The sequence below is a fragment of the Ambystoma mexicanum genome, chromosome 1q (assembly GCF_040938575.1).
Source record: "Ambystoma mexicanum isolate Mex_15411 chromosome 1q, UKY_AmexF1_1, whole genome shotgun sequence".
Taxonomy (NCBI): domain Eukaryota; kingdom Metazoa; phylum Chordata; class Amphibia; order Caudata; family Ambystomatidae; genus Ambystoma; species Ambystoma mexicanum.
The window spans coordinates 763,501,642-763,529,535 of NC_090922.1; the positions used below are offsets into that span (position 1 = coordinate 763,501,642).

The following is a 27,894-nucleotide window of genomic DNA, read 5'->3' on the forward strand; positions in this document are numbered from 1 at the left end:
GGATGTTGCAGTCTCTCAGGCGCCTCTTCACCCCTGCACATGATCCCTGAGATGCTTGTACTGTTGCCAAAAAGTCTGGGTATATTTGAATTTTATCTACATCGTACAGAAGTTCCCCCTTCTCACGCACCAGTCGAAGGATTGTATTGCGATCTATAATTCAGGAGACGTGCAATGATGGGGTGGGGGCATCCCTGGTATTGGGTGCGATGCCGGTATACAGTGAGCTCTCCACTACGAACAGGGGAGACGGTGCTGGTTTCTCCAAACTGCTCTTTGCATATGTTTTCCACAAACACGTCCATCTTGGATGTGCTTTGCTGTTCACGCACACAGAAAAGACGAATATTATTTCGCTAGGCTCTTCCCTCTAAGTCTTTATTTTTTGCTGTTACTGCCTTAACTTGGATCTCCAGTGATGACACCCTGGCAATGAGGGAGGTATGCCCGTCTTCCAGGCCGGATGTTCGCTGCTCCACTTCATCCAAGCGTTCACCATGTTTGTCCAGCCTGTGTTGCAGTAGGTCGACCTTGGAGGATAGTGAGTCAAGTTTGGAGTCCAATCCTCGTATACCAGCTTTTAGATCTAATAGAATCTCTCTGATCTCAATTTCGGGACCTTGGGCAACATTTTCCGCTGTCTCTTCCGTTGGGTCGGATGTTTCCATCTGGGCTTGCTGTCTGGGTGTTTTGGCAGAAGGGCCACTTTCAAAGTTTTCGCTGCATTTTGTCGGATTTCCCCCTGTTCGGTGGTTATCTATCTAGGTGCTAGCACGATCCATTTAGGGATACCTGCCAGAGGTCGAGAACGCCCTCTGTCTTCCACCAAACTGGGGCAGCCTGTAGTCGCATGAGGTTTCAGTACGCATCATTTACACATGGCAACAGGTATGGGCTCCTGTCTAAGTGAGTGTAATGTGTTCACTCCTGGCTGAACCGGTCTGTTCTGCCGTGCTACTCTTTTCTGGGGTTGGGTAGGGCCAAGGTTGTCTCTTTGTGGTTTGCCAAGCCAGAGGACAGGGAATTTAGCAGGTGACTACACTTTCCCCAGTACTGCTGTGCACTCTGCGGTTGATGTGTCAGTGCCTGCCGGGGCTGGCCTCCATATTGCCTCCAACCAGACACCAAGGCAGTTGGTGGCTGTGACTGTTAGTTGGCCCGGTCAGTCCAGTCTTGCAATTATTTGACCTCGATCAGGGAGGGTGCCAAGTCCACTTGCTGCAAGAGTTGGCAATTAGGCTCCAGGGGCGGGCTTCATACTGCCTCCTAGTAGACCCTTTATTATCATCCCTCATAACGGGATTATTATTGAGATGTTGTGGAGTGAGGGATCTGCAGCGCCAGGGAAGGGACGGCTGCTCTCTCTCTTGGCTGTGTCTCCTTATCATACCCCAGTAGGCCTTCGTTGTAGTGTATTGGGGGGCCCCAGCCAGTCCACTTTCTCACCTAGCCTCTGCACTAATATCATGATTGTCCCCAGAGGGCAGCAGGAAGGGCTGGCGGCCCTCTGCTTTTCGCTGTGCCGCCTCCTGTTATGGGTCTTCCCCTTTACAGTGGAGTAGTTGGCTGTTGCTGCAGAGGGTTGCCACAGAGCCTGTCTCCCTGATCCTCCTTTGCCGTTATCCCCGGTGCCAGCCTTTCTTTTGAGGGAGTTGTATCCGGGACCATGCAGCACACGCTTTCTGATTATCTCCTCTGCCGCTGGTGCCCCCACTCGCCGGATAGCTTGTGAGCCCTTGCGTGTTGTCCTTTCCGCCCTCCCGCTCCGGTTCCTGCCTTCGTGCCCCCTCTGACTTGTGGTCCTGTTGTCTGTATTGCCTGCCGGAAAGGCTCCAGCCCAGCAGTGCCATGGTGGGCTGGCTCGCCCCCTCAGTTTCTCCAGAAGGTGCATGGAGGCCTGTTGCTGACGCTGCAGCAGTTGATCCCCTGCCGTGTGCGCTGCTGCCCATCCCGTATTCAGGGTGTCCGGTGGGCTCTCAGGGGACCACACGCTGTCGCTGGTGCCGGGGGGTGCTCGGGCCTCTGCTCGCACCTTTTGGTGGAATGTTTTTGAAGCCTCAATTGCTAATTTCGCAGGATTTATTGTGAGCTCATCAGAGTTCAAGGAGGAGCCGCTATCTCGGTCCTGCTCTAGCGTCACCTCAAGCCTCCCATCTTGATTCTTACTGGTGGGCTCTGTCACATTTATGTCTCCATAGAGACTAAGGGGGCGGGTGGTCGCGGAGAAAGGAAATGACACGAGGGAACGGGAAGTGATGGGGGTGGGGGAAGAGGGGCAGAGTTACTTGTAGTTTTAATAAAGAGGATGTGTATTCTTTACTGCGCCCCCGCACAGGCCCACCCCGTGCCTTGACACTGGCAACGAGGTGGGCGGCCTCGCGAGGTACTCCTGTCAGGAGGAGGCAGCGGGGCGTCTGCTCGTGTTGGCGCAGGAGCACCGAGCGGAGTACCGCTCATCTCCACGTGGAAAGGGAAAGGCCCCTTTGTGGGAGGGAGGAGCATTCTGACCTGGTGGAACGTTAAAGGCGTAAGGTGAGAAGGGGAGGGGCCCATCACTGAGAAAGCCCTCCAGAAGGGAGGCTTCCAACAACACGGACTTGTCAGTGGATGGTGCTCGTGCCCACTAGGGGCGGCCATCCCTGGCCCCAGGTGGCAGAGGGGTACACAAAAGGACACAAAGGGCAGGAGTGCCCAAAATGTAACCTGGAGTGATGTTGGGCCAAGATAATGACCAAGGGGCACAAGGACAAGGTCAACCGGGGCACGGCACCCAACTAGTGGATCAGGTTCCATACATACTCCCTGACACGCTTGCGGCACAGATGCCAGGGGTGTTCGACGTCACAGACACGAGCAACATGGGTCCCAGATGGACCAAATGGATCAGAGACTTTGAATTATACATGCGGGCCACGGGGACCATAGAAGATGCTCACCAAAAATGCCTCTTGAAGCTGGCTGTAGGCTCGGCTACACGCTACAACATTGACGAGATGCCCTATGACTCCATCGACTCCCTACAAGATCTAAAAGACGCTTTAGCTGCATACTTCACACCACACACCAGTGTGGACTACGAAAGGCACCTTTTTCACAGCACCAAGCAAAACAAAACAAAGGTTAGACCATGAATTCCCATGTCATGTGGCTTTGCACAAAAATGAAACACTGTGACTTTGCCAACTACTCCACACGGAGGGTTCAGATCCCAGATCATAGCGGGCTGTGAATCTCAGATATTCCGCAGGAAGCTGCTGCCAAAACAACAAATGCTAGATGAAATCCTTGTGCTAGCCAGGGCTGAGAGAGCCATAGACTCGCGGGTCGAGAGTTTCAACAACCCCACATCGGGAGAGAACATTCACAGACTGCAGCAGGAGAGAAAGTCAGAGGAACTCTTTGGTTACAAATGTGGGTTTGAGTATCCACACGAAGGGACCTGTCCAGCCATCGGTCAGCACTGTGCCACGTGTGGTGAAGGACATTTTAAAGCAGGCTGTAGACTGTTCCGAGACACAGGTAAGGAGCAGGCCAAGGAAATGTCATCCCGACCCAGAACAAGGGTCGTCCCTTCCTCAGGAAACCACCCCAGCCTGTCTCCCCAAGGACCAACAAACCAAGCACCACCAGACTCCCGTGAGAGGGATTTAGGGGAAGACAGGCAGTGAAGGGACAGAAGATGATGTGTGATGCGAGCAAGGCCTGAGTGTAGATCAAGACGCCACATGCGCTGCCTAGTAGAACAATCACCATCTGATTTGGACCCCAGCTTGTCTGAAAGCGACCAAAAGAAAAAGGCCTACGTCTATGCCTTGGGTAATCCCACAGCACACAGCTCCACTTTGATTATCAGACTCAATGAACAACTCACAGAATTCCTCATCGACACCGGGGCCACGGTCAATGTTGTCAGCAAGACCGTCTTTAAAGGTCTTCCCACACCACCTAAACTGTTTCTGCAGCGGTGGACATATATGCATATGATGCAAAAAAAAAAATTGTACCTAGGACAATTTGAGGGCACCTGCCGATACAAGGGACACGAAAAGAAAAATACCCATCCATGTCCTGGCGACAGAGACGGACAGTGGGTGTGTTCTTTTCAGTGCAGCGGCCGACATGGGACTCCTACACATCCTGTACAACATAATGGTTCACAAATACATTGACCCGGTGGAAATGAACAATCTCTACCCTCGCATATTTAGAGGCATCGGGAAATTAAAGAATTGACCAATAAAGCTGCATATAGACTATTCCATTCGTCCGCAAGCCCAATATTATCGAGAGATCCCGGTCAATATCCAAAAGAAAGTGGAGGACGAACAGCACAAACTGCTCGAGCAGGACATCATCGAACCGGCCTCCGGCCCTACCACTTGGGTGTCCCCCATAGTGCCGGTGCGCAAAAAGGGATTGGACACTATCAGACTGTGTGTGGACATGAGGCACCCCAACCAAGCCATCCAAAGAGAAGGCACCTGGCCCCACGCATCTCAGATATGATTCACCTATTAAATGGAGCCAATGTTTTCTCCAAATTAGATCTACAGAAAGGATATCACCAACTTGTATTGAGCCCAGAAAGCAGGAACATTACCACCTTCGTCACACACCTGGGCCTCTTTCGCAACAAAAGGTTAAGCTTCGGCATGTCCTCTGTGTGTCCTCGGCCTCAGAAATATTCCGGGCCGAGGTGCACAATGTAATCAAGCACATACAGAACTGCCTCAATTATAGCGACATCCTGGTCTTTGGTGCTGATGTCAACAAACACGATGAAACGCTAATGAAAGTGTGTAAAGCGCTGGAAGCGGCAAATCTCACCCTAAATCGGGACAAGCGCGAGTTCCGGAGGAGCATGTTGAGATTCTTTGGACATATATTTTTGGAATCGGGCATGTCACCAGATCCCGACAAAGTTACTTCGCTGAATGACACTGCACTCCCAGCCAACGTCTCAGAGCTGAGATCATTTCTAGGACTCACCAGCTATTGCACGGGCTACATTAAAGACTTTGCAACAGTAAGTGTGGCACTAATAATTCTCACATTCCGCTCGACGGATGAATGCCAGAAAGCTTTCGAGATCATCCGAGAAAGGGTCGCCAAGGCAGAAAATAAATGTGTCCTCCTATGATCACAGCCGCCAAACGGAATTGACTGTGGATGCCAATCCGGTAGGACTAGGAGTCATCCTGGCTCAGTTGGCCCCGAAAGACCCGTCAAGAACGCATGTCGTTGCGTATGCCAGCCGGAGCCTCTCCGCCACGGAACAGGCATATTCCCAGGCAGAAAAGGAAGGTCTTGCCGTGGTCTGGGCATGCAAACACTTCCACCTCTTCCTGTATAGGAAGCCGTTCCGGGTCATCACAGATCACCAGGCACTGCTGTCCCTGTATGGGAACCCCCAGGCGAAGATGCCCCCTCAGATAGCCTTTTTGAAATCGTACACAGGCCAGGATCAGGGGAGAACTCAGGTGTCCAGAAGGCCCCGGGAGGGGTGCACGCCCAGCGGACAGGTATCTTCGATATCTGATACACCAAACCACCCAGAGGGTATAGACATCGGGACCGTAGCCCAAGGGAGAGAAAATGACCTGGCCTGCCAAATCATTTGTGAGGGACTGGAATCGGGCATGTGGAGAAGAGCCTGAGAGAAGGGGCGAGCAGCAGGGGACCAAGTGCAAAGGAAGGTTGAATGTTTGGTGCAAGTCAAAGACGAACTGGCCCTTTCCGAAGAGCATGTGCTCCTAAAAGACTGCAAGCTGGTAATCCCGACATCCCTAAGAGCCAAAGTAATCGACCTCGCCCACGAGAACCACAGTGGGATGGTGTCGACAAAACGCATGCTGCGCCAGAAGGTCTGGTTCCCTGGCATGGACTCCTTGGTAGAAGAAGCCCTAAATTCATGCCCCACATGCAGCCTCATCGCGCCCAACCGTCACCCCGAACCTTTGAGGATGTCTGAACTTCCCCCAAGGAATCTGGGAAGCAGTCAGCGCCGATTTCTTTGGGCCCATCGAGGGAGATAAATATGTACTGGTGGTGATGGATGAATACTCCCGATACCCAGAAGCTCAGCTCATATCCTCGACGGCAGCTCATCACGTCATACCCACACTTGACCATATATTCTCCGCCTATGGCATCCCACGAGTGCTCAAGGCAGACAACGGGCCCCCGTTCAACGGGCACCAATTCACGCAATTCGCAAACTACCTCGGATTCCATCACCGCAAGGTAACACCATTGTGGCCATAGGCGAATGGAATGATGGAACGCTTCATGGCCAACTTGAAAAGGGCCCTCCTCATCGCCAAGCTCAATGAGCAGCCCTATGAACAATTACTCAATCAGTTGATGCGGGATTACAGGGGCACTCCTCACAGCACCACTGGAAAGACCCCGGCCAAGATGATGCTCCGAAGAGACATCCAAACAAGGATCTCACAAGCCCAGGCAGATGGTCCGCTCGAGGACCGTGACGGAGACATAAGAGTACGAGATGCAACTGCCAAAGAACGCATGAAGGAGTATGCTGATCAACGGATAGGAGCAATAGCATCACAGATTGAAGTAGGCGACATAGTCGCTCTCAAGCAACCCACAAACACACCGCAATCTTCCAGGAGGAGCCATTGTTGGTTACGCAGAAGAAGGGATCCATGGTCACGGCACAGGGCTCTAAGGGACCAGTCACTCAGAACTCCTCGCACTTCAAAGGAGTTCCCTTGCTCGGCTCCCGCCGCCTCAGCGGGCGAGTCACCATTCCCATTGACTGACGACCCCTACCAGGGCAACCAAAGAGAGACTGATGAGTCAGACCCCGAATGTCTCCCCGAGAGTGGGCCCAGTGGGAGTCCTCCAGAACTTGCCATTACCCATCCTCAATGGGTTCGGAACAAGCTGCACCGTTGGATTGAGGAAATGGACTTGCAGTCCATACCAGACACTCATTGGTTGTGAAGGACCTGGTATTTGTTTAAAATGGGGGGTTCGGGGGCAGAGATGTCACGTTGACTTCGCCATAGGGACTAAGGGGGCGGGTGGTTGGGGAGAAAGGAAATGACACAAGCGAACGGGAAGTGACGGGGTGCTAGGGGAGGAGGGGTAGGGGGCAGAGTTACTTGTAGTTTGAATAAAGAAGACGTGTATTGCAGACCTCCGCATCCGCTTATTCTTTACTGCGCCACGTTCCCTGCACAGGCCCGCGCCTTGACAGGCTCTAGCACTTTTAGTGTGCTTGTGTTTTTACTCAGTCCCGTGTCCTTGCTGCCCTCTCAGCTGCATTTACGCCAACAATGTCGCTGCTGATAATGTGGCAATTTGGGACCTTTAAAATCTACCTTCCTGCATTGATGCCACTTTTCCAAACACGAAGCAAAGAATCTCTGGTGTTCGTTCTAGGACCCAGCGTATGTAAATTCATTTTGTTAACTGGCGAGCCCCCACCACCTGTAAATTTGACAGGATTATTACTTTGCAAATGCCCCCATTGGCCAACTTCTAAACGTGTTCAGGAATTGCAGATCAGTTTAGAGATTACAAAGAAATTAATGGTAGTGGATGCACCTAAGGAGCCGACCTGAAAGATGGCCTTTAAAACTCTGGCATAGACTTTGTCATTCCAACAAAGGTGAAAAGACCAAGCAGGCCATTGGAAACCATTACCCATAGGTGCCTATGACATTAATGGCTCCCTGGTGCCATAGGAGCAAGACTTGAAGTGGGCCTGCAACTAGCCCCAGATATCCCCCCCCAAACCCTGAGGCAGCCTGTTTTAACGAAACAGCTGCATGGTTATTAAAGGGCTTTCTGCAGGTGTCGGCACTTCTGAAAAAAGGAGCGGCATCGGCTGATGCACCGATACCTGCAGGCAGCCATTTAACCATGCGGCACCTTGAGGGCTACCTCCTGAGGGTTGGCTCCTCACTCTAAGGAACGAAAGAGTCCCGATTCTCCAGCTCTCCTTCTGTTCGTAGGGAGAGGAGCTAACCACCAGAAGGCAGACCTTTCGCGCAAGGAGCTGTGTAGTTAAAGTGCTACCTGCAGGGGCCAGCTCCTCTTGTTAAGAAACAAAAGTAGAGATGGGACTACCTTTTTGATGCACCACCCTCTCCTTTTGTTTCTTAATTACAGGCTCAGACTCCCACAGGCAGCCTGCCAGCATGGCTCAGAGCTCGTGATTTAGGAACAGAAGGGATGCTCTGGAGTACAAAAGGTATAATACCAGAGCGGCCACTGCCTGGGACCCGAGCAATTTCCAGACCCCCACCTGACATAGAGCCCCCCCCCCTTTGCCTAACAGTGTGGCCTAAGTACAGGTGGGTGGCCGTAAGTACACCCACCTGTACCTATGTCTTGCCCCCCTACCTAGTGTTACCCCCTTACCTCCTCGATTCTGCCTCCCACTTAAAGCACTGCATAGGAGAAAACGCAGCGGATCCCCGTGTTACTGTAACTGGGCACCACTCTTTAGAAAAAACTGCATTCTGTCCCCACCCCCATCAATGAACAGGTGGGATTTCACTACAAATATCACACATGTTCTCTTACAAGCCAAGTTAAGTGTGCCATTAGTGATGCCTGACCACAGGATTGCTGCTAGTAGCCAAAAATCTACCAAACCTAAAGATCGGATATCACCATATTATATAGCAGACCATTACTGCAAGGTAGAACACCTCGAATTTAGACGACAAAAATTAGATGGTTGGGGTATTTATTAAAGTGGGGGATGTGTTGGGAGGATTAGGGGGGGTGGCTGCGGAGAAGGTCTCCCCATCCCCCCTGCATTTAATGTAGCTTAAATTCGTTGTTTTACATGCAAGTGTTTCTACCTTGCAGTATACAATTCGATATTTTCGCCCTACATTGTATATACTAAATGACTTGTAATGGATTATTTTTTCCACACTGGAGTCGGGTTTCTGGTTTCTTTTGCCCTAATTATGAACCACTCATTTCTCTTTTGTAATGGTTATTCTAACCCTCCTTTTTAAAACTACTATTTCGAGTGATGGAGCAGACTGCCTCACAAAAAGATCGTGCGTCTGCCCCCCGAATCTGCATCACCTGCTTCATCTGCAATCTTCCCTGTAATAATGTCCCATCTCGAACAATAAGAAACTGCTCTTTTAATCTATTCAGCTCCCCTTCGGCTGTTAGTGGACTTCTTCAGTGTTTAGACTGACTGACCAGAGGCTGTGCTTTCAAAGACTGCTTTCCTCATGAGCTCCACCCTTCATCATTCCCCCATCGCCACCCACCCACATCCTCATAGTACATGCCACCCATGATAAAGGATTTGCTCTGGACCAGTTTCTTTTCAAAAGGGCGCATTTCTCCCCTTCGCAGGTCACTTGGTCCAACAAGCATCTTGTACTGTTTTAATGGAGTCATCAGGTATGTAAAACCTCCCATGCTGGGATTCTCAGGGAATCTCAGGGACTTGCATCTTTCCATCAATTTAAAAATGTCCTGGGAAACAATGTAATTTTCTTTGCCCCTGCATGCTCTTCCCGCCATTACTCCCCTCCCCATGTAAATTTAGCCACGCATTACAACTCATTAGCCTCCCACACCTTTAATGCCCTAGTTCCTACTTCAAAAAGGGAAACGAGACCATGCATTTGACCATGGTTTACGCATGATCTTTGCAAATCCAAGGAAAGGGCTTTAGAGACGAAATTGCAATTATTGAAGCTAGACAATATTTCCTCAGAGAATGCATTCCAGCTCCCACACAAATAATGAAATCTGGAGTATTGTACGTGATCTCGTGTCACCTTCCACTCTCAAGAACTCTGCTTCAAGATTGCCAAATTCCTCTAGAAGGAATGTTCCACAAAAAAAGTCTCTGAAGTGGCTGATGAAGAGGAAGCTGCTTACAAACTATTGCCCTTCAGCTTCTTGTGTACCTCCTTAACTTCTCCATGTGGTCCCTTGATCTCTGAGACCCCATCCCTTCCATGGTACTCTTAATTTTTGCTGGATTTTTCACACACGTCACAACTTGTATTGCCTTCTTTTCAAGAACGTATTTTTCAAGATTTCTGTACCTGCCCTAACCTCAATTTGTTTAAAAAAAGTCCATATACCTTTTTTTCTATTCAGCTATAGCCCTGTAGTATGTCTCCCTCTAATCGCCAAAATGCTGGAGTCTGCCTCCACTTAACAGGGTTGTCTTCAAACACTGCCTCCTAGTCTCATTTCAATTCGGCTTCCACCCTGGACATGGGACAGGGATGATTCTATGTATTTTCTACCCCTGATTTAAAGAATTGTTTGTCGTCGTTTTCAAATTCAGAGCAGCAGGAAAATGCAGGGGAAAACCCACCCTAGTTCTCCCCTAAGAAAACATTGCTCCCTTTCCCAAACATATTATCTTAACTCAATAAATAAAAAAACGTTTTTTATGTATTACAGGTATATTTCACCAGAATAGCCTTACTATGTTTGTGGGACGACGCTTTGAAGGCAACTAACTGGATTGTCTCCATGCTTTGTCTGCTGCACCTTATTTGCTGTTTACAGCAATGTAAAATGGATGCCTGGATTCTGTGGCCCTTGGGTCCCTGCTAAACCTGGCATGGTTCCAATTGGTCCTCACAAATCGCAACCAAGATCCAACCAATGTCCTTTCACCTGCGCACAGAAATTGCATGTGGTGTCCCACAATGGTTCCCTCTTTCTTTCATTCTTTTTAATCTTTACCGTTCACTTTTCTTTTCCATAATAAGCCTCTTCTAAGTATTGGCTGAGGATACCCAGCTTCACATCCACATCAGACAATCAAGCACAGTCCATCAATTTCAGTATCTGCCAGACAGTCATGAAACACTGGAGGTGGCAAATTGGGTAAAACTCCACAAATACAAAGCAGAGTTAATCTTCCTGGATCCAGTCATGCTGACAAAAACGGGATTTATTCCCCCTCTGCCTTGTTTTCTGAGTGCTAATTCACTTCTTCATCACTGGTTCTGAACCTGGGCATACGATTCGATCAGTCCATTACAGCCAAGGAAAGAATTCCTGATTATTTTTGCTTGCACGGTGTGAGATTGATAACTTCCTTGCCTACCTAAATATCACCAGTGCCAACTGTACTGCAGCCTCTCAGCCGCCTCAGTCAATTAACTTAAACTCCCCCAGAATTTTGCTGTACGCCGCTCCATAGGATTGTCAAAATGTCCCTCTTAACAGCTGCTCAGATCTCCATTTACTGACTTCCTGTATTAGACAGCGTTTATAGTTTAAAGTGCTTTGCTTAATCGACCAATGTTTACGTAACACATTCATCCTTTATTTGACTACAGTATCATTTATATACGTATATACATGTGCTTTAGGTTAATCTTGGAAAGGCCTTTTTGCAACCTCCCGTGAAGGCAGAACATTGTGTTTGGTACCCGCAGGTCTGGAGTAGCTGCTGCCATCCTTAAGACTAGAACTCAATCATCTGTGCTTCCCGGTATCTTATAAAAACCCATTTCACCCTATAGTGCCTGGCCCATTCCTTGAAACTTCATGATAACCAGTGTCATTTCTGCTTTTCCATAGTGCGCCCTATATGAATGATTACGTTTGCTTGGTTCGAATAATCTCCTAATATTGGGTTCAGCCACCATCGGGTTCTTCACCCCACCCCTCCACCAACCGCACAGAATTCCCTTCAATTCTAGTGTACTACCTCTCTATCAAGTTTTGTATGTTCTCCATATCACTCCACCTGTGTTTGTGTTTCTTCTTCCCTCCTTTAATCTTTAACTTCTTTTGCCTTTACTTTTCCCTGACCAGTGGATCCAATTGACTTTTCTGCTCTCACTAAATCATTTATTGCATCCCCATGTTCAAATTGAATTTCTCCTGTGCCTGGTCCATCAGCGAAAGCTTTAGGCTGAATGTGCATTGAAAAGCCTACCAGCTTGCATGGTTCAAGCTTAACACAGTTGTGTGTCCCCTTACATGTTTTGTCCATGGCCAAAGCAAGCCCTGGATTGTCTCACCAAAAATCACATTCTTAACTGTAACACATGAAGAGCATTGTATCCTTTCCTTTCAGTGTCATTGTATGGAGTGTTTACCAACCACCTCTCTGTGAATGGGCCGACACGCTGCCTTCTCCTGGAGCTACTGGACATCAGTGTTTCAGAGCTGCTCCTGCATGCCAGTCACCAGGGCTGCTCCATGTGGACCCTCCAGCATTGTGCACGAGATGCCTTGCAAGCCTTGGCCTTTATTCATCATGAGGGTTATGTCCACGCTGACCTTAAGCCACGCAACATTCTCTGGAGTGGGGAAGAGGAGTGCTTTAAGTTGATTGACTTCGGTTTAAGCTTCAAAGATGGCAATCAGGTTTGAAATACTGTTACTTTTGATCTTTCATATCGATTACTGAAGAGCCAAAGGCACATTGCCAGACTTGTATTTGTGTTCATAGAACAATTGTTAAACCAGATCAATGTGGGATACACATGGGGGCGGGGAGGACTCTTGACAAGAGCTAGTGTCTTGTCTAGTAACCAATGGGCTTATGTGCCCTAAAAATACCATCACAGGTGACATTAATTGGCATGTTTCTTAGCAATCTGTTGCTAAATATTATAGGAGTGCTAATTGTGTGTTGGTGTCGTAAGAGGGGTCTAAATCTGCAACTAGCATGTACCCTAATATTGTTTTTGTATGCACTTGCTGCTACTGTAGGTTTTCACATTCTCGCTTTTGCTCCCTCAGCCCAGTCCTCTCTAAATCCACTGATATTTCACTGCTCTTCCCTATCATATTCACTCCATCCTCTATCTGGGCAGCCTTTATTTATCGCCTACTGACTGCCCCTAATTAAACACTCATCCCTTCTCTATTGGAGTACAACCAGCATCAGAATTCAGCTGTTGTCATGAAGACCTTCTGCACCTGAGGCCGCATACAAGTGAGAAGTCATTTTAGATGTTTCGTAAACTGCTTTATAATCACCCCGAGACAAATTGACCTACTGTTGGGGAGATCAATAAAGGTCCCCATGAGAAAGGAGTGCGCGTGCCATATTGGTGACTGGGTGAATGGCGAAATTGACACTATTTTGCAATTTTACATGTATTTAGCACAATTAATAAGATTGGGATATGTTACTTTTAGTGTTGCTTTTGTGCTTAAGTTGATACATTTTAGATCTGCATGTGCATAGCAAGATAAATATCAAAACTGCTGATGCAAGTATAAACAACGTGGTGTGCCATGTAGTGCTTAGATATTGAGCAGCGAGGCGCTCCACATGCACATACAAGAAATGAGATTTGCAATTAAGAAACAACTGTAACAAGGATGCAGTTTTTAAACCTGCATGCACCAACATACATACATGGGAGCCTTAAGGGACACCTGTTTGGGACAATTTGGGTACATGGGGAATGTACAAATCTGTATGCTCTTGCATAGTTTGGGCAGGCCCTGCAACCAGGGTTTGTGAGGTGAACTCTGTGTGGGAAAACTGGTTTAGCATGGTTGAAGGCAAAGCAAAGGCAATGAGCAGCTGCGATATCAGATGGTCCGTTACGGGCAGCTCTGGGTTTTTACGACTTGGCACCATTGCGGAAGGTAGATGCAATCCTTTTAAGTGCATGTGAGCTTATTTATTGGCTAGGAAAGTCCGGCCATTTGTTTGTGACTGAGTAATAAACATGGGGTGAAGGGACACCTAAGGGCAGAGCAGACCAATACTTTGTTTCGATTATTTTCTCAAGTTGTGTTTGGAGGCTATGCATGTTGAATTGGTAGTAATTTAGATTACAGTGAAAACAAGGACGCCAGCATGTCTGCACGGGAGAGATAGTTATCGCCAGTTCAAAGGGGATTTGTTTATATCCCCCCCCTCATCCCCTCATATTATTGAAGTGTTCTTGCAAACTATGTGCATTACGGCCGGGGTTAGAAGGTCCCAGGACAGCTGGAACTTGTAATTATATTTGTGTTTAAATGTGTAACTGTGATGACCTCATGACCTGCCATGGACAAATCCTAAAAAAGGGGTATGCTGTAAATATGAGCTGATGCGAAGAAGGGATGGTAGTTAACTGTCCAATGAGAACGTGGAAATTAAAGGAGATTACATCTCTTTGTATATGTTTGACCAATCGTGTGGGGGGATGATTTGTAATCAAATATGTGGGAGTGTTTTAACGGTTGCAACAAGTAATGTGAAATGTTTGTACGGCTCTGGGTGAGTCAGGTTAGTTTAACTCTACAGTGTCATCTAGCTCCACCTGTACATTTATTGTACAAACTACAATAAACTTGCTTTACGGGCAAAATTGCACTTGCTTCTTTAGAGGTGGGCCACCTCTGGGTTAAGATGATTGGAGGTCAGACCTCACACTACCTACCATCCACATACAAGCTCTTATCTATCAAGTACGTCTGTATTCCCCTCCACCCACACCCAATTAATTGTGCATTCTAGTTATTTATTTTTTAACTATTAAAAACTTATTAAAAGCTTGGTTGGCACTAGTATCACTTTTACATAGGTTGTTCCTGCACATTATTCCATCATTGTGCAAGCTTGGCCATATGGTATTTTAACTAGTTAGCATTTACCTGCCTCTTGTTCTCCCCAGTCATTTGATGATTCAGTGTTCGTGGCAGAGGTGCAATTACTAATTATTCTTGACGTCACTGGATTTGATCCCTATCCTTTTACACATGGCTTTTAGTCTGAGACAGTGTCTAACTAATAACTTTAAAATCTGGTCTAGTCTCTTAATTATCTTTTAAGTACCTCATGTTTTTGGTTCTGAGGCGCTTAAAACTGTGGCAAATTACACATAGGCCCTTACAAACCTCCAGATAAGGTGCGTATAGGGCCTTTATACGCACAGACATCTTGTCCGTATGGTCCTTTTAATTCTTCCTTGCGTACCACTTGCACAGGCTATTTATGGCAGCACACCCATAAATCAAGGAGCTCACTGGTGACGACCTGGCTAGCAGCAGCTTGCAAATCTACTCTTTATTTTCGTAATCAACAGTTCCTTTTAAAGAAGCAACTGGAATGAGTCCTGGTCTGTTTTAATATTTTTAACACTCGCCTCTGTTAATGATCCTATCAAGATAATACTTTCTGAGTAATGTAAAAGGGAATTTGTGTTTTGTTCAACTGCCTGCATTTTGTAGGTTAGTGTTATTCGAGCATCTTGAATCATGAACATGCTTTTCACTTTGCTTTAGGACACAGGTAGTATTGTGTAAAATGAAAATTGTCTTAAACCAGGGCTGCATTTCTGCTTCATTGGCTTTAATAGAGGCAGCGCAGTTGCAGCAGCAAGGCCATTTCATACTTTTTGTTTTCATCACAGAAGCTCACCAATTGCATAGGTAGGCATATGGTCTGAACTTTAACTCACTTTTTGACCAGGCCCCCCCTCTCCCACCAAGCAGGTATAATGGATACAGGTAGAAGCAGTGCTGTATATATTTTCAGTGGCACAGATTGTACCTGTACCTCTCAACAGGACTGTTATATATTCAAGCAACATGGCCTACGGAGCTGCTATACCATATGGATGTCATGGCACAATGCCAAATATTCACAGTAGGGCTGATAGCAGTCCTGCCAAGAAATATGGGCATGATGCAATGTTTTGGGACAGTAACTGAATTTTTTACAGCTGCTGTTAAGAAAGCACTAACATGTGCTGGCATTTTCTGCAGCAAGCTAAAGTACAGAGCAAGAACAGTGTCTGAGCTCTTCCCAACAACCTCTGACAGAGTGGGAAGATGGCTTTGCTGTCATATACTTCAATCCCTTCTACTCGGTCTTGCGCGTTTCAACACATCTGCTTTTCCCATGTCGGATTACTGAGTCACACTGCCAAAAATGTAGCACATTTCAAATTCTCATTATGAATCTCCTGACTAATGTAAGATAGTCCAAACAGGATTAGAGCTTTTGACAAGCCTGACATGGAACTGCCAGTGCCCTAACCCATGTGCCGTTCAATGTCAACAGCCTGTTGGCAAAGGCAGCTCAGTGGGTCAATAACCCTGCCGCAGAGATTGTGTAAATCCTGTTAATAGGCGAGTTAATGAGTCTGCATCAGAGATATGCATTTAAGAGTTGGCAAATGTTCAGTGATTCAGAACACGCATTTCATCTGGGATGCTCTACTTGTAATGCCTCATAACAGAACTCATCAGGGCTGCTATACCTGTGATTGCTCGGAACACAACTCTTCAGGGCTGCTCTACCTGTGATGGCGCAGAACAGACATCTCATTTGGGCTGCTATTGTTGTAATGGCTCGGAAGAAGCACATCCCATGGGGACTGTTGTATGTGTAATGGCTCAGAACACACACCTCGTCAGGGCTGCTTTACCTTTGATGGCTCAGAAGTAGAAAACGCACATCCCATCGGGACCACTATACTTGCAATGGCTCGGAACAGACGCATCTCATCTGGGCTGCTATACCTGTAATGGCTCAGAACACACATCTCATATGGGCTTTTGTACTTCTAATGGCATACAGTGTTGGTAAAGCATCCGCATTCAAGCAAGTGCTGCATCTGGTCAGACAAACCTATCATTCCCAGACTAATGGCCAAAAGAGGGTTGGCACACATCTAAAAAGGAGCACCCAGTGGTAAAGCTGGACTAGATTTTTAAATCTAAAAGGCATTTTCAGCTTTATGGATATTTATTGGTGCTATGTTAAAAGACAGACAGGAGAGGAAGAGCAACTCTGAACCCAAGCAAATACAGAAGAACAAAGGTGTGCCCGGGAAAGGGAGGGGGGCGAAGGGACAGGGAACATAACAATCCAAAAACAGGAAGAGGGAGCAATGAGCTACATGATAGGGCAACAAAGTGAAAATGGAAACGAGCACAATAGGAGTGAGGGATGGGGGCAGAGCAAAAGCGACATTTGGAGAAAGTAAAATAAAACACAGATCATTAGCAGGTGGGGAGAGATGGAAATAGAAAAGCAAGACTAGAGAAGGGCAGGGCAATAACATAAGAGACAGTGCAAGAAAGATCATCAAAAGGGGTAGAAACAACCGAGAAAATGAAAAAACAGATATAGCCAGAGTAAATGACATGAGAGGAAGAGGAGTTATATCAACCGATACGGCGAGATATAGGAGGGAAAAAGCAACAATAGAATGCAGAGATGGGAGAGGCAGAGTGACAGAGAAACAGACCGCAAAAATGTGGCATCGCAACACTTAAGGGTGTGAGGCAGAGAGTCAGAAAGTGAGAGACCGGGGAAACACAGTAGCAAAGGGAAGGAGAGATAGAGCAAAACATAGTGGCTGTGAATGAGGTAGTGTCTGGCAGAGACATTAGGCCCGCGAGGCAAAGAAGTGAGGGTGGTAGAGTGAGGGACTTGATTTAAGAATCCCCCAGTGTAACTAGCTGGCATATCATGAAGATGAAGCTGGGTAGTATGCATCTACAAGGTTCTTGTGTGGAGAAAATGTTTTCCGCAGGTGTAATAAATCATTTTAGAACCACTTTGAAATACAACTGTTTTGTCACTTATGTTTTTGAAAAAAAAGTTTAATTTTACGCACAAATTGGATAGTTGTCACACTTTACTCTCTTGTGAAGAAGGAAAATCATTTTTACTCTCTTGAAATTTGATTTACTCTCTAATTCAAAAAATTGGGAGTAGAATACTCTCACTCAAATCGGATCTGGAGCCCTGGGCACTTCTTTAATAACCTTTATGCATGACATGCTCTTCACACAATATATTTAGAGCCCCAAATTCACTGTCTAGACTAATTTTCACAAGTCCCATGGCGGACCACACTTCTGTTAACTATTGGTCTGCTGTGCTTTTTTCGGTTCTGTCATTCTCCCGTTTTCTGAAGGTCGCATATCGGACAATATTCTGCGGCCCTCAGAAAATAGGAAAGGGACATCTTGCTTTATTTTATTTCGGGGAGCTTTCACCCCCAATGTCCCCCTTTTGTTCCTGGGTGCCTTCCCAACAACCTCTGCATATATATATATATATATATATATATATATATATATATATATACATACACACACACACACACGTGACTCCTGCAGTAAGTCCTCTGTCTCGCCGTGTCGGTCAGCCGCTGCGCGCACTTGTGTGCGGCGCAGGTGCTGACAGCTCTATTTAGAAAGACCTCTCTGTGGCCGCACAGAGCTGTCTTTCTAAATCTTTTAAAGCATTTTGACCCAGTGCCATTTTTCTTTTTTCACCTCAAGGCCGTCTTAACGTGCAGTCACATCAACCTGTACCAATCTTCTGTTGAGCCAGTAGCGACACCTTGCTCAAAAGTACCCATTGATTCATGTATTTTTATCATACGAAGCTGAGCCGCATTAAATTGCTGTTACTGATAAAACAGACTTTGATGGTATGACTCTGCGTTAAAACGCTCTAGCCGTTCCATGTCATGACGCACAAGTGTACGACTAGCGCAATATTAAAAAATAAAAAAAAACTTTTTTTCCCTGGCCCTACTTTTGTTATGAGGCCTGGCTCCAAGGTCATTCTGGCCCATCCATATATTTAGCACTTCTTTGTGGCCATTACATGATTACAACTAACGGGAGGAGGCAGGATGGCACTAATGTTAAAACAAGCTTGGAATTCATGTATGCCATACCCTGTGCCTCTGCACTGCCATGAGAAGATTGGTTATATACCAATTTCCTAATAGTGGCCTTAATTTTCTGTGCATCTACTTGGTTGATTTTCTTCCCATGATGAGTTTATACATTTCGCTTACTGTCCTGGGAAACCTCACCATGCACTTCAGTGACACTAGGGATCTCCATGCAGCACCGCTTTGGCGTATCTTGAAGAGGTTTGGCTTTGATTTTACAGCACAGGTGCGACCTATTTTATTTAAATTTATAACGTTGTACTTGCCTGTAGGTCTCAGAGTGCACAAATGTGCAAAGGTACATTCTGGACTCGATCATTACTTGTAACATGTCGCCTACCCATACCTCTGTTCAGCCCCTGTACTGGTCAGGTCATTGTCGTGCTGTCTCTCACCTTAAAGAAGCCGATAGAAAAATGTTAGCAGCTTCGCTACACAGTTTTGCGCTATCCTACAATGCTATTGTCGGCAGATTAATTGACATGGTTCCCCTTCTGAAATCCAAAGCTGGTCCCACCCAGCATCCATTATATGGCAGAGCAACAATCGTTGAAGAGTGTTCCTGAAAGTGCAGAAAAACAGGATGATGGAACTGCACACACTCGAATTCGAACCTTGCATGACACGTAGGCAGGCTGTCCTTGAGGCCTAAAAGCACTTTTATGTTGTGCCGTGTTAAAGGATTTATTTTCACTTTTGTTGAGGAGAGCAAGTAGGTCTCCCTGAGGGTGTTTGCAGTGCGCCCTGCTGGCTCACCAACCCACCAATGCACAGTAGTATCCACACTAAGGGTTCCAAAACGCTGCTACCAAACCCAGAGAAATTATGGTTAATACACCTGCACAAACTGGACTCTCGGGCTAATGCCTAGTATGCTTTTTCTTGCAAAAAGCCCTCCAAGTCCAATACAAAAGCTGCTCCTCAAGGGATCCGCCAGAAACGTCAGAGCAGCATGTAGAAAATCCATAATGCATTGTTGAAAACGCAAGCGCAGAGCTTCCAACAGAAACGCAGCAGTTCCCAAACTCAGTCAAGAGTTTGACTGTCTGCTGTTTCTGCAGTCAGATGGATGATTACCAGAGGATTCAATCACCTCCCTGCTCACGCGGAACACCAGGTGTGTGGATTCAGGCACAGAAACTCCTCCAAGATGGCGGAGCACAGATGAGCAAAGTCTGTAATTAACAAATCCCAAGCAAATTTGAATATCCTTTGGTTATCGGATTGTACTATTTTCAACCAGAAATGCATAGCCAAAACCATGAAGGTTCCAACCAATGCCAAAGGCCAAACTAAATGGCCCCCCAAAAAAGCACTATAATGGAAGTGGGTATTAAGTAGCCGTGAAAGGTAGAGACTTTCGGAAAGTGGACGCAACAGTCTTGTTGTAAAGGATGGTGCTTACATTGTCCGTCCTATAGCAGCTACTTGAGAAGGGGCTAGCACAGAGCCTTAACACAGAGGTCCACCGGACTGGGCACAGATGCACCTGGTGAAGGATCCATTAACCTATGGCAGGAGGGTGACCTTTTAATTGGCTGCCTGAAAACCACCTTTAATAGGATGGGGTGAGAATACCTCTACAACCCAAGGTCTGGTAGAATCATACTGAAGTTGATGCTGAAAAACCCAATGCCTAGGAAACACCTGTTGCACGCTTTGAAGAAATCCACTGTCTGGAGAAGACCTGTTGTGAATATTGAAGAAACATGAGGCTGCACAAATGATCCTGTGAAGGTCAATCCTGAAATAAAGACCTACAGGGCACAACCTTTGGGCAGGTCCACAGAGGATTGGAGAAGGAAGAATACAGTCTAGACTGAAATTTAAATCCTGAAAGGGCCTTAACAGCTGGAATTGTTTGTTTTCTTATATGGGGCTGCAAATGTAAGAGTTGGTTTTGAAGACTGTGCTGGCCTTCTTTTCAATTCTTTTAGTGCAGGTTGCCCCTTGGAAGCGGAAGGACTTCTAAAAATAGGGGTTTGAAACTTTTGTGTTTGGTTCGTTGGTCCCATAAGGCCATGGACCCCTGGATGAAACCCGCAATAATGTTGTCTTATCCTGGCCCTGTTTTCATTAGCTAAACCCTTAATCATTTTTAGTTCCTAATCTACATCCTATACGTATTTGGACCATCCCATTCCCTAAACAGCACTTGTTGAAACATTCCTGCTATTGTCGCCTGGCCTTAATGCAGGTTGTGTCAGAAGTGAGATGACCAAGCCATGTTACAACTCTTGCCCAGATCTCATGCCTCATTGCAGGGATGGGTTAAGAACATTCTTGGGATCAAGCCTACTTTAAAAAGTCCAATTAATCTTGCCATCTTTGAACCAAACCCAAAGTGTACTTTAGTCGGAGTAAATGTCTTTTTAAGCCGTACTTTTAGGTGGCACAGTGCCTGATGGAAGGTTCTAGAAACATTGTTGTGAAAGAAGATGCGGAACCTGGTACACGGGCACCAAGCCACAAAGAAAAGAACTAACCCATCGTACCCCAGGACGTGTTGAGTAAGATCAGTGACAAGATGGGATGGTCTGATAGTTTGGCCTTCAAAAGGAGATTACTCCGGAATGCGCGAAGTTCATAAAACTGATCCAGAAGTTCAGGCTTTTCCAAGCACTACCTCCAGCCTGCCATTTTGGGTAAAGATGAAGGGAAGAAACTAGCCCAGTCAGAGGAAAAGCAACAGGCATGGGTAAAAAACATAGGACTTCAATGCCAAACTAATTTGGAAAGTCAATGATGAGCAAGGTACGTGCTCAGAACAGCTTCGCCCTGGTAGATTCCATTGTCCCAGAAATTGCCCAGCATACCACAGGTGCTAGTGGTTACAGGACGACCGAATTCTGGGACCAGAACAGATGGATTATTCTGTGCTGGGCTACTTGGGGATAATTTATTCCATTCTGGCCTGATGCCACCACTATGCTGTGCTTGCTGCAAACAGGATGACTGTGCAGTCGCATGTCCAATCTTGGGTGGGAGAAAGCAGTGGCCCTAAATGGAAAAAAGACATCAAATGGTTGAAAATAACACCCACAAACAGATGGAAGATCTGGCAAGAAGTTAGTTCCCTGACATGGAAAGTAGGACGTCAGTGAAGCTTCAGTAATGGCTCAAAAGAGCAGTCTGGTCTGGACTAAAAACCCAAAGCTGTGCCCAAACTAAAGATCAATGCCCAAACGCCAGAGCCAGCAGAACTGGGAGCAGACCAAATCGAAACCTCCGCTTGGGAGCGGACTGCAAGCCTACCCCAAGAAGTAGATAATGACATGTATGGGAAAATGATACGGCAGATGGAGAAATAACTGAAGCCCAGAGTGTCTGTCAACTGCCGGGTTGAATGCAAATAACCTGGTGCCAAAGGAAGCATAGACATTTTTCCATACCCAAAATGCTAAGCATATCAGGAAGAAAGGAAATAAAACCTTTAACTGAGGAGAAAGCGGAAGGCTTGTGGCCATGGGACGAAGACTGGTTTGAAAAGAGCCCAATAGATGGGAACTTTCCAGACGAAGCAAGGCAGTAGGAAGGCTCAAGCTGTGACATGTTGGAACACAATGACACAGTAATTGTCCGATTGGAGCCCAGGAAGAGAAGTGTGACACCCTGATATCTGAGAACTATCCTACTTCTGGAGATGAGGGAGGGGCGGTTGACTGAAAATATATCCAGCTAACCCATTAAGACACAAGTAAGAGAAGGGAACTTTAGAGGGTATGGAACCAAGGCATCGGTGTGCAGTGAAAGCACCTGCCAACAGTCTCTCTGGGACATCGCCCCAGTAACTGTCAAATAGTAAAGAAAAGTTTTACTCTACCCGGATCTGCTTAGTGAGTACACCAGTTACCATGGGCAAAATTGTTATTGCCAAAGCCTGACCCCAGAAGAAGCTGATAACTGCCAGAGATGATGCTGAAACCAGATTTCAAGAAGACTGTAATTGTAGGCATAGAAGAGGCTGATGTTCTAGAGCAAGAGACAGTGAATGTCCTAAGCAGTGAGAATGCAAGAATCGGAGACCGAATTAAATAGAGATCCGGTTTCTTTGGGAACCTAGGGTGCTAATGGCCTTCATCCCCCATTTCAGGGGCTGGAATGGGGGTGGGGGGTAATGGTCCAGAGACCTCGTTATCCACCCTTGCTTTGCTTGGGCTGATAACTTGGGCTTCCAGGACGGTATCAACGCCACAATATCGCCATTAGCACAACACTAAATGCAAATGGAAATGTTGGAAAATCTTATTGGGTCTATGTACTTTACTGCGTTAACTGTGAAAGGCGGTTCATTTATTGTTTTTGGATGCATTATTTTTTTAATTATTTTTTTTTTTTTTTTGGCAGGAGAGCTTAGAACGAAAGATGGGGAGGGAAATGAGGGAAGAGGCACCAAACCCTAATATGGAGGGGCAGGTGGACAGGGGAAAATGTTGCGCGTGTGTTATTTCTAAGGTAGGGGGCAGTGTTTCTCATGCTCCTTGATTACAGCAGTGGGGGTATCTTTTGGGGAGAAGGTATTCCATTAGCTGATTCCATTTTAAGATAAATAGCAGCTTTGCCAAAAGTATGTACTGTGTACTATGATTGTTAATGGATTTAATGGATGAGTAGGAATAGGTGTTGGTGCTGCGCAAGGGAAATTTTGAAGTTGAAAGTTGCTAGATCAGTAGAAAATGCAGTTCCGAACTGTCTGCGAAGCACGGATCGTATCATGAAGTCCGGAAGGTCCGCAATGAAGTCAGATGTTCGTAGACGTTATGGTTAAGTTGCAGTAATAAAAACCTATGAAATTCAATGGAAAAACATTGTTAAAGGGATGTTTGGTTGGTTCCTGTAGATCTGTCCATGACACACTCCAATATCAGATTAAAGTCCCCTCCGCAGATAATTTGTTTGGGGGTTCCCCAGCAGTATATCTAAGATCTGGCCATAGAACTCGGGGTCGTCAACGTTTGGGCCATAGGCGTTTATTAGGTTTGTGGTGTCACCTGCTATTTCGCCCCAATGGTATAGATCGGTGTATTGGTGTCATACCCCCCCCCCCCATCACCCTGGGATTGTGACAAATAGTTAGTGTAGCTGCGCTGAGGGTCCCATGCCCTAGCAAATGTGTCATTAAGGGCACCCGTAGCATGCATCGCCACTTAAGGAGCCTGGTGGTTCATGTATGTAATAATGTAACATTAGATCCCATCATGGCTGTGATAGGGTCAGTTGAATCCCAGGTCTAGCAGGGCTAAACCTAGGATATGTCTGTATCGTGTGGTCGAGGAGCAGTCTGCACTGTTTTTCGAAATGGAGCATGCCAACATTTAAAAATGAACCCATAAGTTCTGAACATTCGCAATTCACATTAGCCCTATCCCTTCACTCCTCCCACATCACCCCCAACTAGACTATGGAACCCATAACACAATAGAACCCATTTAGATATTCTTTGGGGTGCACTGTGTGCAGTCTGTGGTGCTACTCGTACGTCCGCCTTCTTGGCGTCAGCCCCAAAACTTGAATTACCTGTGCCCATGATCCATTGTGTAGCCAAGGTATAAACCACTCAAGGTGGTCAATCGTTGTCCATGTTGTCTGGTTCATTGTTGCCTGTAAGGGGACTGCCCTTGCCATCGCAATCTCTTCTCGGGAGCGGTATAGAGATTGAGGACTCGATATACGCTGTTACTTCATTAGGATCCTCAAAGAAGTGACCCCTTCCTCCGTATTTTATGCGCAGCTTCGCTGGGTATAATAGCGCATATTGGATTTGCCTGACAGGTAATCGTTTTTTAACTGGATCATATGACTTGCGCTTAGTCAATGCATTGGTGGAGAAATCAGGATATATATCTGAGGATTCATAGTGTATTGCCCCCTTTTCTCTTACCATGCGCAGGATTACATCCCTATCTCGGTAGTTGAGCAGTTTAGCCAGGTTGGTTCGAAGAGGGACCCCCGATTTGGAGACAGGAGCCAGGACCCAGTGTGCCCTTTCCACCAGGAAGTATTTCGAAAATCTGGAGGAGTCCAATATTGTTTGTAACAGAAGTTCTACACGTTGTTCCATCAGGCCTTTACAGGCCGTCTCCAAGGTTTTCCCGATTATCTGAATGTTGTGTTGGACGTGATTCTAGGTCGTTGCGTTTATTCCGGACTTCGCTAAACTCTTGTTGTAGGTGTGCGATGTCACGATCATGTTTCGTAACTTTATCTTCCGTTTTGCTTAGCCCTGTTTCCACTTCCGTGATGCAAGCCCCTTCCTTTTCCGGCTTAGACTTCAGGGACCCGATGGTGAAGACCATATATTCTAGCTTCATGTTCACTGCCATGAAGCCATTCTGCATTGCAGCAAGGAGGTGGTCATCTCTGGTGTTGTGCAGTTACCGTCAGTGACGGGTCAACCTAATCCCACCTGATGTGTCGCCATGGCAAGATCAGAGTCTGATATGCGCCCGTGGTAAACTGCTGGGCGCAGTCAAGGAAACGGTCCGGATGTTCTCCGCTGTGTAAACCTCCGAGGGGCTAGGGAGGCGAACAGGACACCAGAGCGGATCCTCTGTTTCTGGGGCAATACTTAGCACTAAGCCCGTGGTCTCAGAGCAGGTCTCCCGAGTGCATACACGCTGAGGCCGGCTTACAAGTTTGTCGCCTGTGCCTTGGGTACCCAACCGCTTTTGTGGGGTAGGGAAACTGGCAGGCACACCGCGTCTTAAGGGTGCCTCACCACCACAGCCCCAGTGGCTAGTGTTGTAGCATGTATCGCCCCTTCTTATTCCAGTAAGTGCCTGTGGGTGTCAACCACTCACACCTCAATAGCCCTCGCATGAGTGAGTAGTATTTTATCACCAGCCTTCCCACATAGAAATTATTGGCAGTTTGTCAGGTCTCACCAGTTTGATTGTGCCCTTGTCGCACGGGCCGGTTTAGGACGTCTCTGGGAACATATCAAGTCCAGCTCTGCATATGCACTATGTTTGGGTGTTTGCCAGGGTAGTCGGCCCCTGGGCCAAGTCTCACTAACCTCAGTTTGTGTCCCAGCCGCTTCTCATGGTATGGCGCACCGTCCTTGCGTCCGTTGGGGGGAGCAGAACCACCCCTCCCGACCGGGTGATGCGTATGACGCAGCAGGTACACCCCGGTAGGGCCCTGCTGATGTGGCCCCCTACCCACTGGCAGTGGACCGTCCTTGCGCTGCTTCGTGTACGCTCCCAGGGGCGTCCCTGCCCAACCACCCGCTCCTTATGTAGCTCAGGGTATCGGGCGTGGGTGAAAACAGCTGCAAAACGACCCCTTACTTTGGTCTGGATTGGAGGTGTGTGTTGTAGGGCTGGATGTTAGTCATCTGCACCAGACGCCCCTGCACCGTTGCTGCACCTTCAGAAAACCTGGTCAGGATCCAATGTCGCTGTTTACAGCGTGTCCGCAACCTTGTGCGCCTACCTCAGCGTAGGGAATACAATGGGGGGGGTCATTGCTGGTATCCGGGCTATGGCCCAGGGCTGTGTCCACAGGAGTGGCGACATTGTGAGTCAGTGTTCCACTTCTCCCGATATGTATGTGCTGTGATACTCTCGCTGCTCCCGTCCCACTAGGTGCAGAGACAGGGTCCCCACAGCTCTGTGTCTCACCTCTGCTCTCCTCTAGGCGGCTACTGGTGTCTGTGTAGCTTCTTGTGGGCCCACAAGTGTGCCACGGGCGCCTCAGCCTCCGTCGGCAGGGGTTGGCACAAAGCATCCCCTGTGTTAGCTGTAGTCCGACCACCGCACGCTGTGAACTCCCCTTCTCCACCAGGTAGTATGCAATCGGACCGGCCAGCAGCCGGCCCCCGCTTCAGGGTTACGGAGGGTCTAGAGCACTCGGGTGGGCGCCTCTGCTGTCATCACCGTCCGAGGCGGGCCATCAGCCGGTTCTCTGGCAGTGTAACGTCAAGCGGTCTCCACAACAGTGCACCCTGCAGCCACTTGTTTTTCCGCGTAGTTTAGCTGCCAGCATCGTCAGTATTTCAACAGCTCACCACTTCCTTCGAGTGCTCGGGATCTTCACCCGAATGATCCTTCAGTCGCTTGGGCCCCTTATTAATGCACAGCTGTTGTCAGTTTTTCATGCAATTGGGCTATTTCGGATATAATGGGGCTGGAGCTCCTTGTTCAGGCGGCCATCTTGCTTGGCTGCTCAACAGCGCCCCCCAGGAGAGCCATATTTAGAGCAATGGAGTATCTGGTGATTTAAAGACACAACTCGCTAAAGGCATCGATGGCTGGGTTGTCCCAGACAGTACCCAATATGCTTCCCGAAGGGTGCAAGGGATGGAATACCACAATTATAGGAACACACACCAGGATGCACTAGTATCCCCACCAAGGATTCCCCAAGCCCTACTTCTGAACATAGAAACGTGATGAAAAAGCAACTGCCAAAACCTTTTAATTCTAAACTCTAGGCTAGTTTGGAGTTTCTCGATACAGGTACTCCAAAATCCGGTGTACAACCTACTCTTTAGGAGGTATGCTTATGGCCACACGTCCAGAGGTATTTTAAATTATTTATTACGATGTAAAATTATGTTTAACCTAAATGTAGAAAATTAGATTTTCGTTTTTCTTTTTTCTTTCCTTGTATCATTTGTATGTACGTCCGATTCCACCATATTTTGTTGACGTTTGTTTTCATTTATTGGTGTTTTTTGATGTTTTTTGTTAATGTTATGGGAATGGTCGAGCCCTGAAGAAATGCATTGGCTATCCAGTACCTAATGACTGCTTCCTTAAAATAAATGCTTGGTTTTATGAAGACCACTCGGTTTGTGAATTGTAAAAATTATCAAGAGGAATGAGAACATGAGAAAAACCTTCCAGCTAAGAGCATTTACGCGAACACATGGACTCCTAAGGGAAACTTGGGAGCTATATTGTGATATGTACTCTAGTGCCTAGAGTTGAACCAGTGTGTGCCGAATGCCGACAATAATTGTGAATTTGAGATTTAATGAGAGTGAATTTACAACTAAGACTGTGCCATCCTACCCCCTTTTGTATGCATGAAAAACCCACCATTACAGCCTCGAAAGACGCTAACATGGAACCAGCGCAGACACAATCCAACATTCATTTTTGAACTGACCGTGAACAGAGTTCGACCGTCTGTGGTTCGCATGGTCGTAAATCGTTCCCTGTGTGCAGGTCATGCCCTCTGCCCCCATGGAGCGCAGTGTCGGGCCAAGGATTCCAATATTTGTTGAAAATGGCACAAC

The 27,894-nt window shown here is 47.0% G+C and overlaps 1 protein-coding gene across 1 annotated transcript in view; it reads left to right on the plus strand.

Annotated features, from left to right (window-relative positions):
• Positions 1-27,894, plus strand: part of UHMK1 (U2AF homology motif kinase 1) — a 563,788-nt gene that overhangs the window by 16,364 nt on the left and 519,530 nt on the right. The window contains exon 2 of the mRNA XM_069641348.1: positions 12,068-12,360. Within this exon, the coding sequence (XP_069497449.1) occupies positions 12,068-12,360 (293 nt within the window). The remainder of the gene's footprint in view (positions 1-12,067; positions 12,361-27,894) is intronic.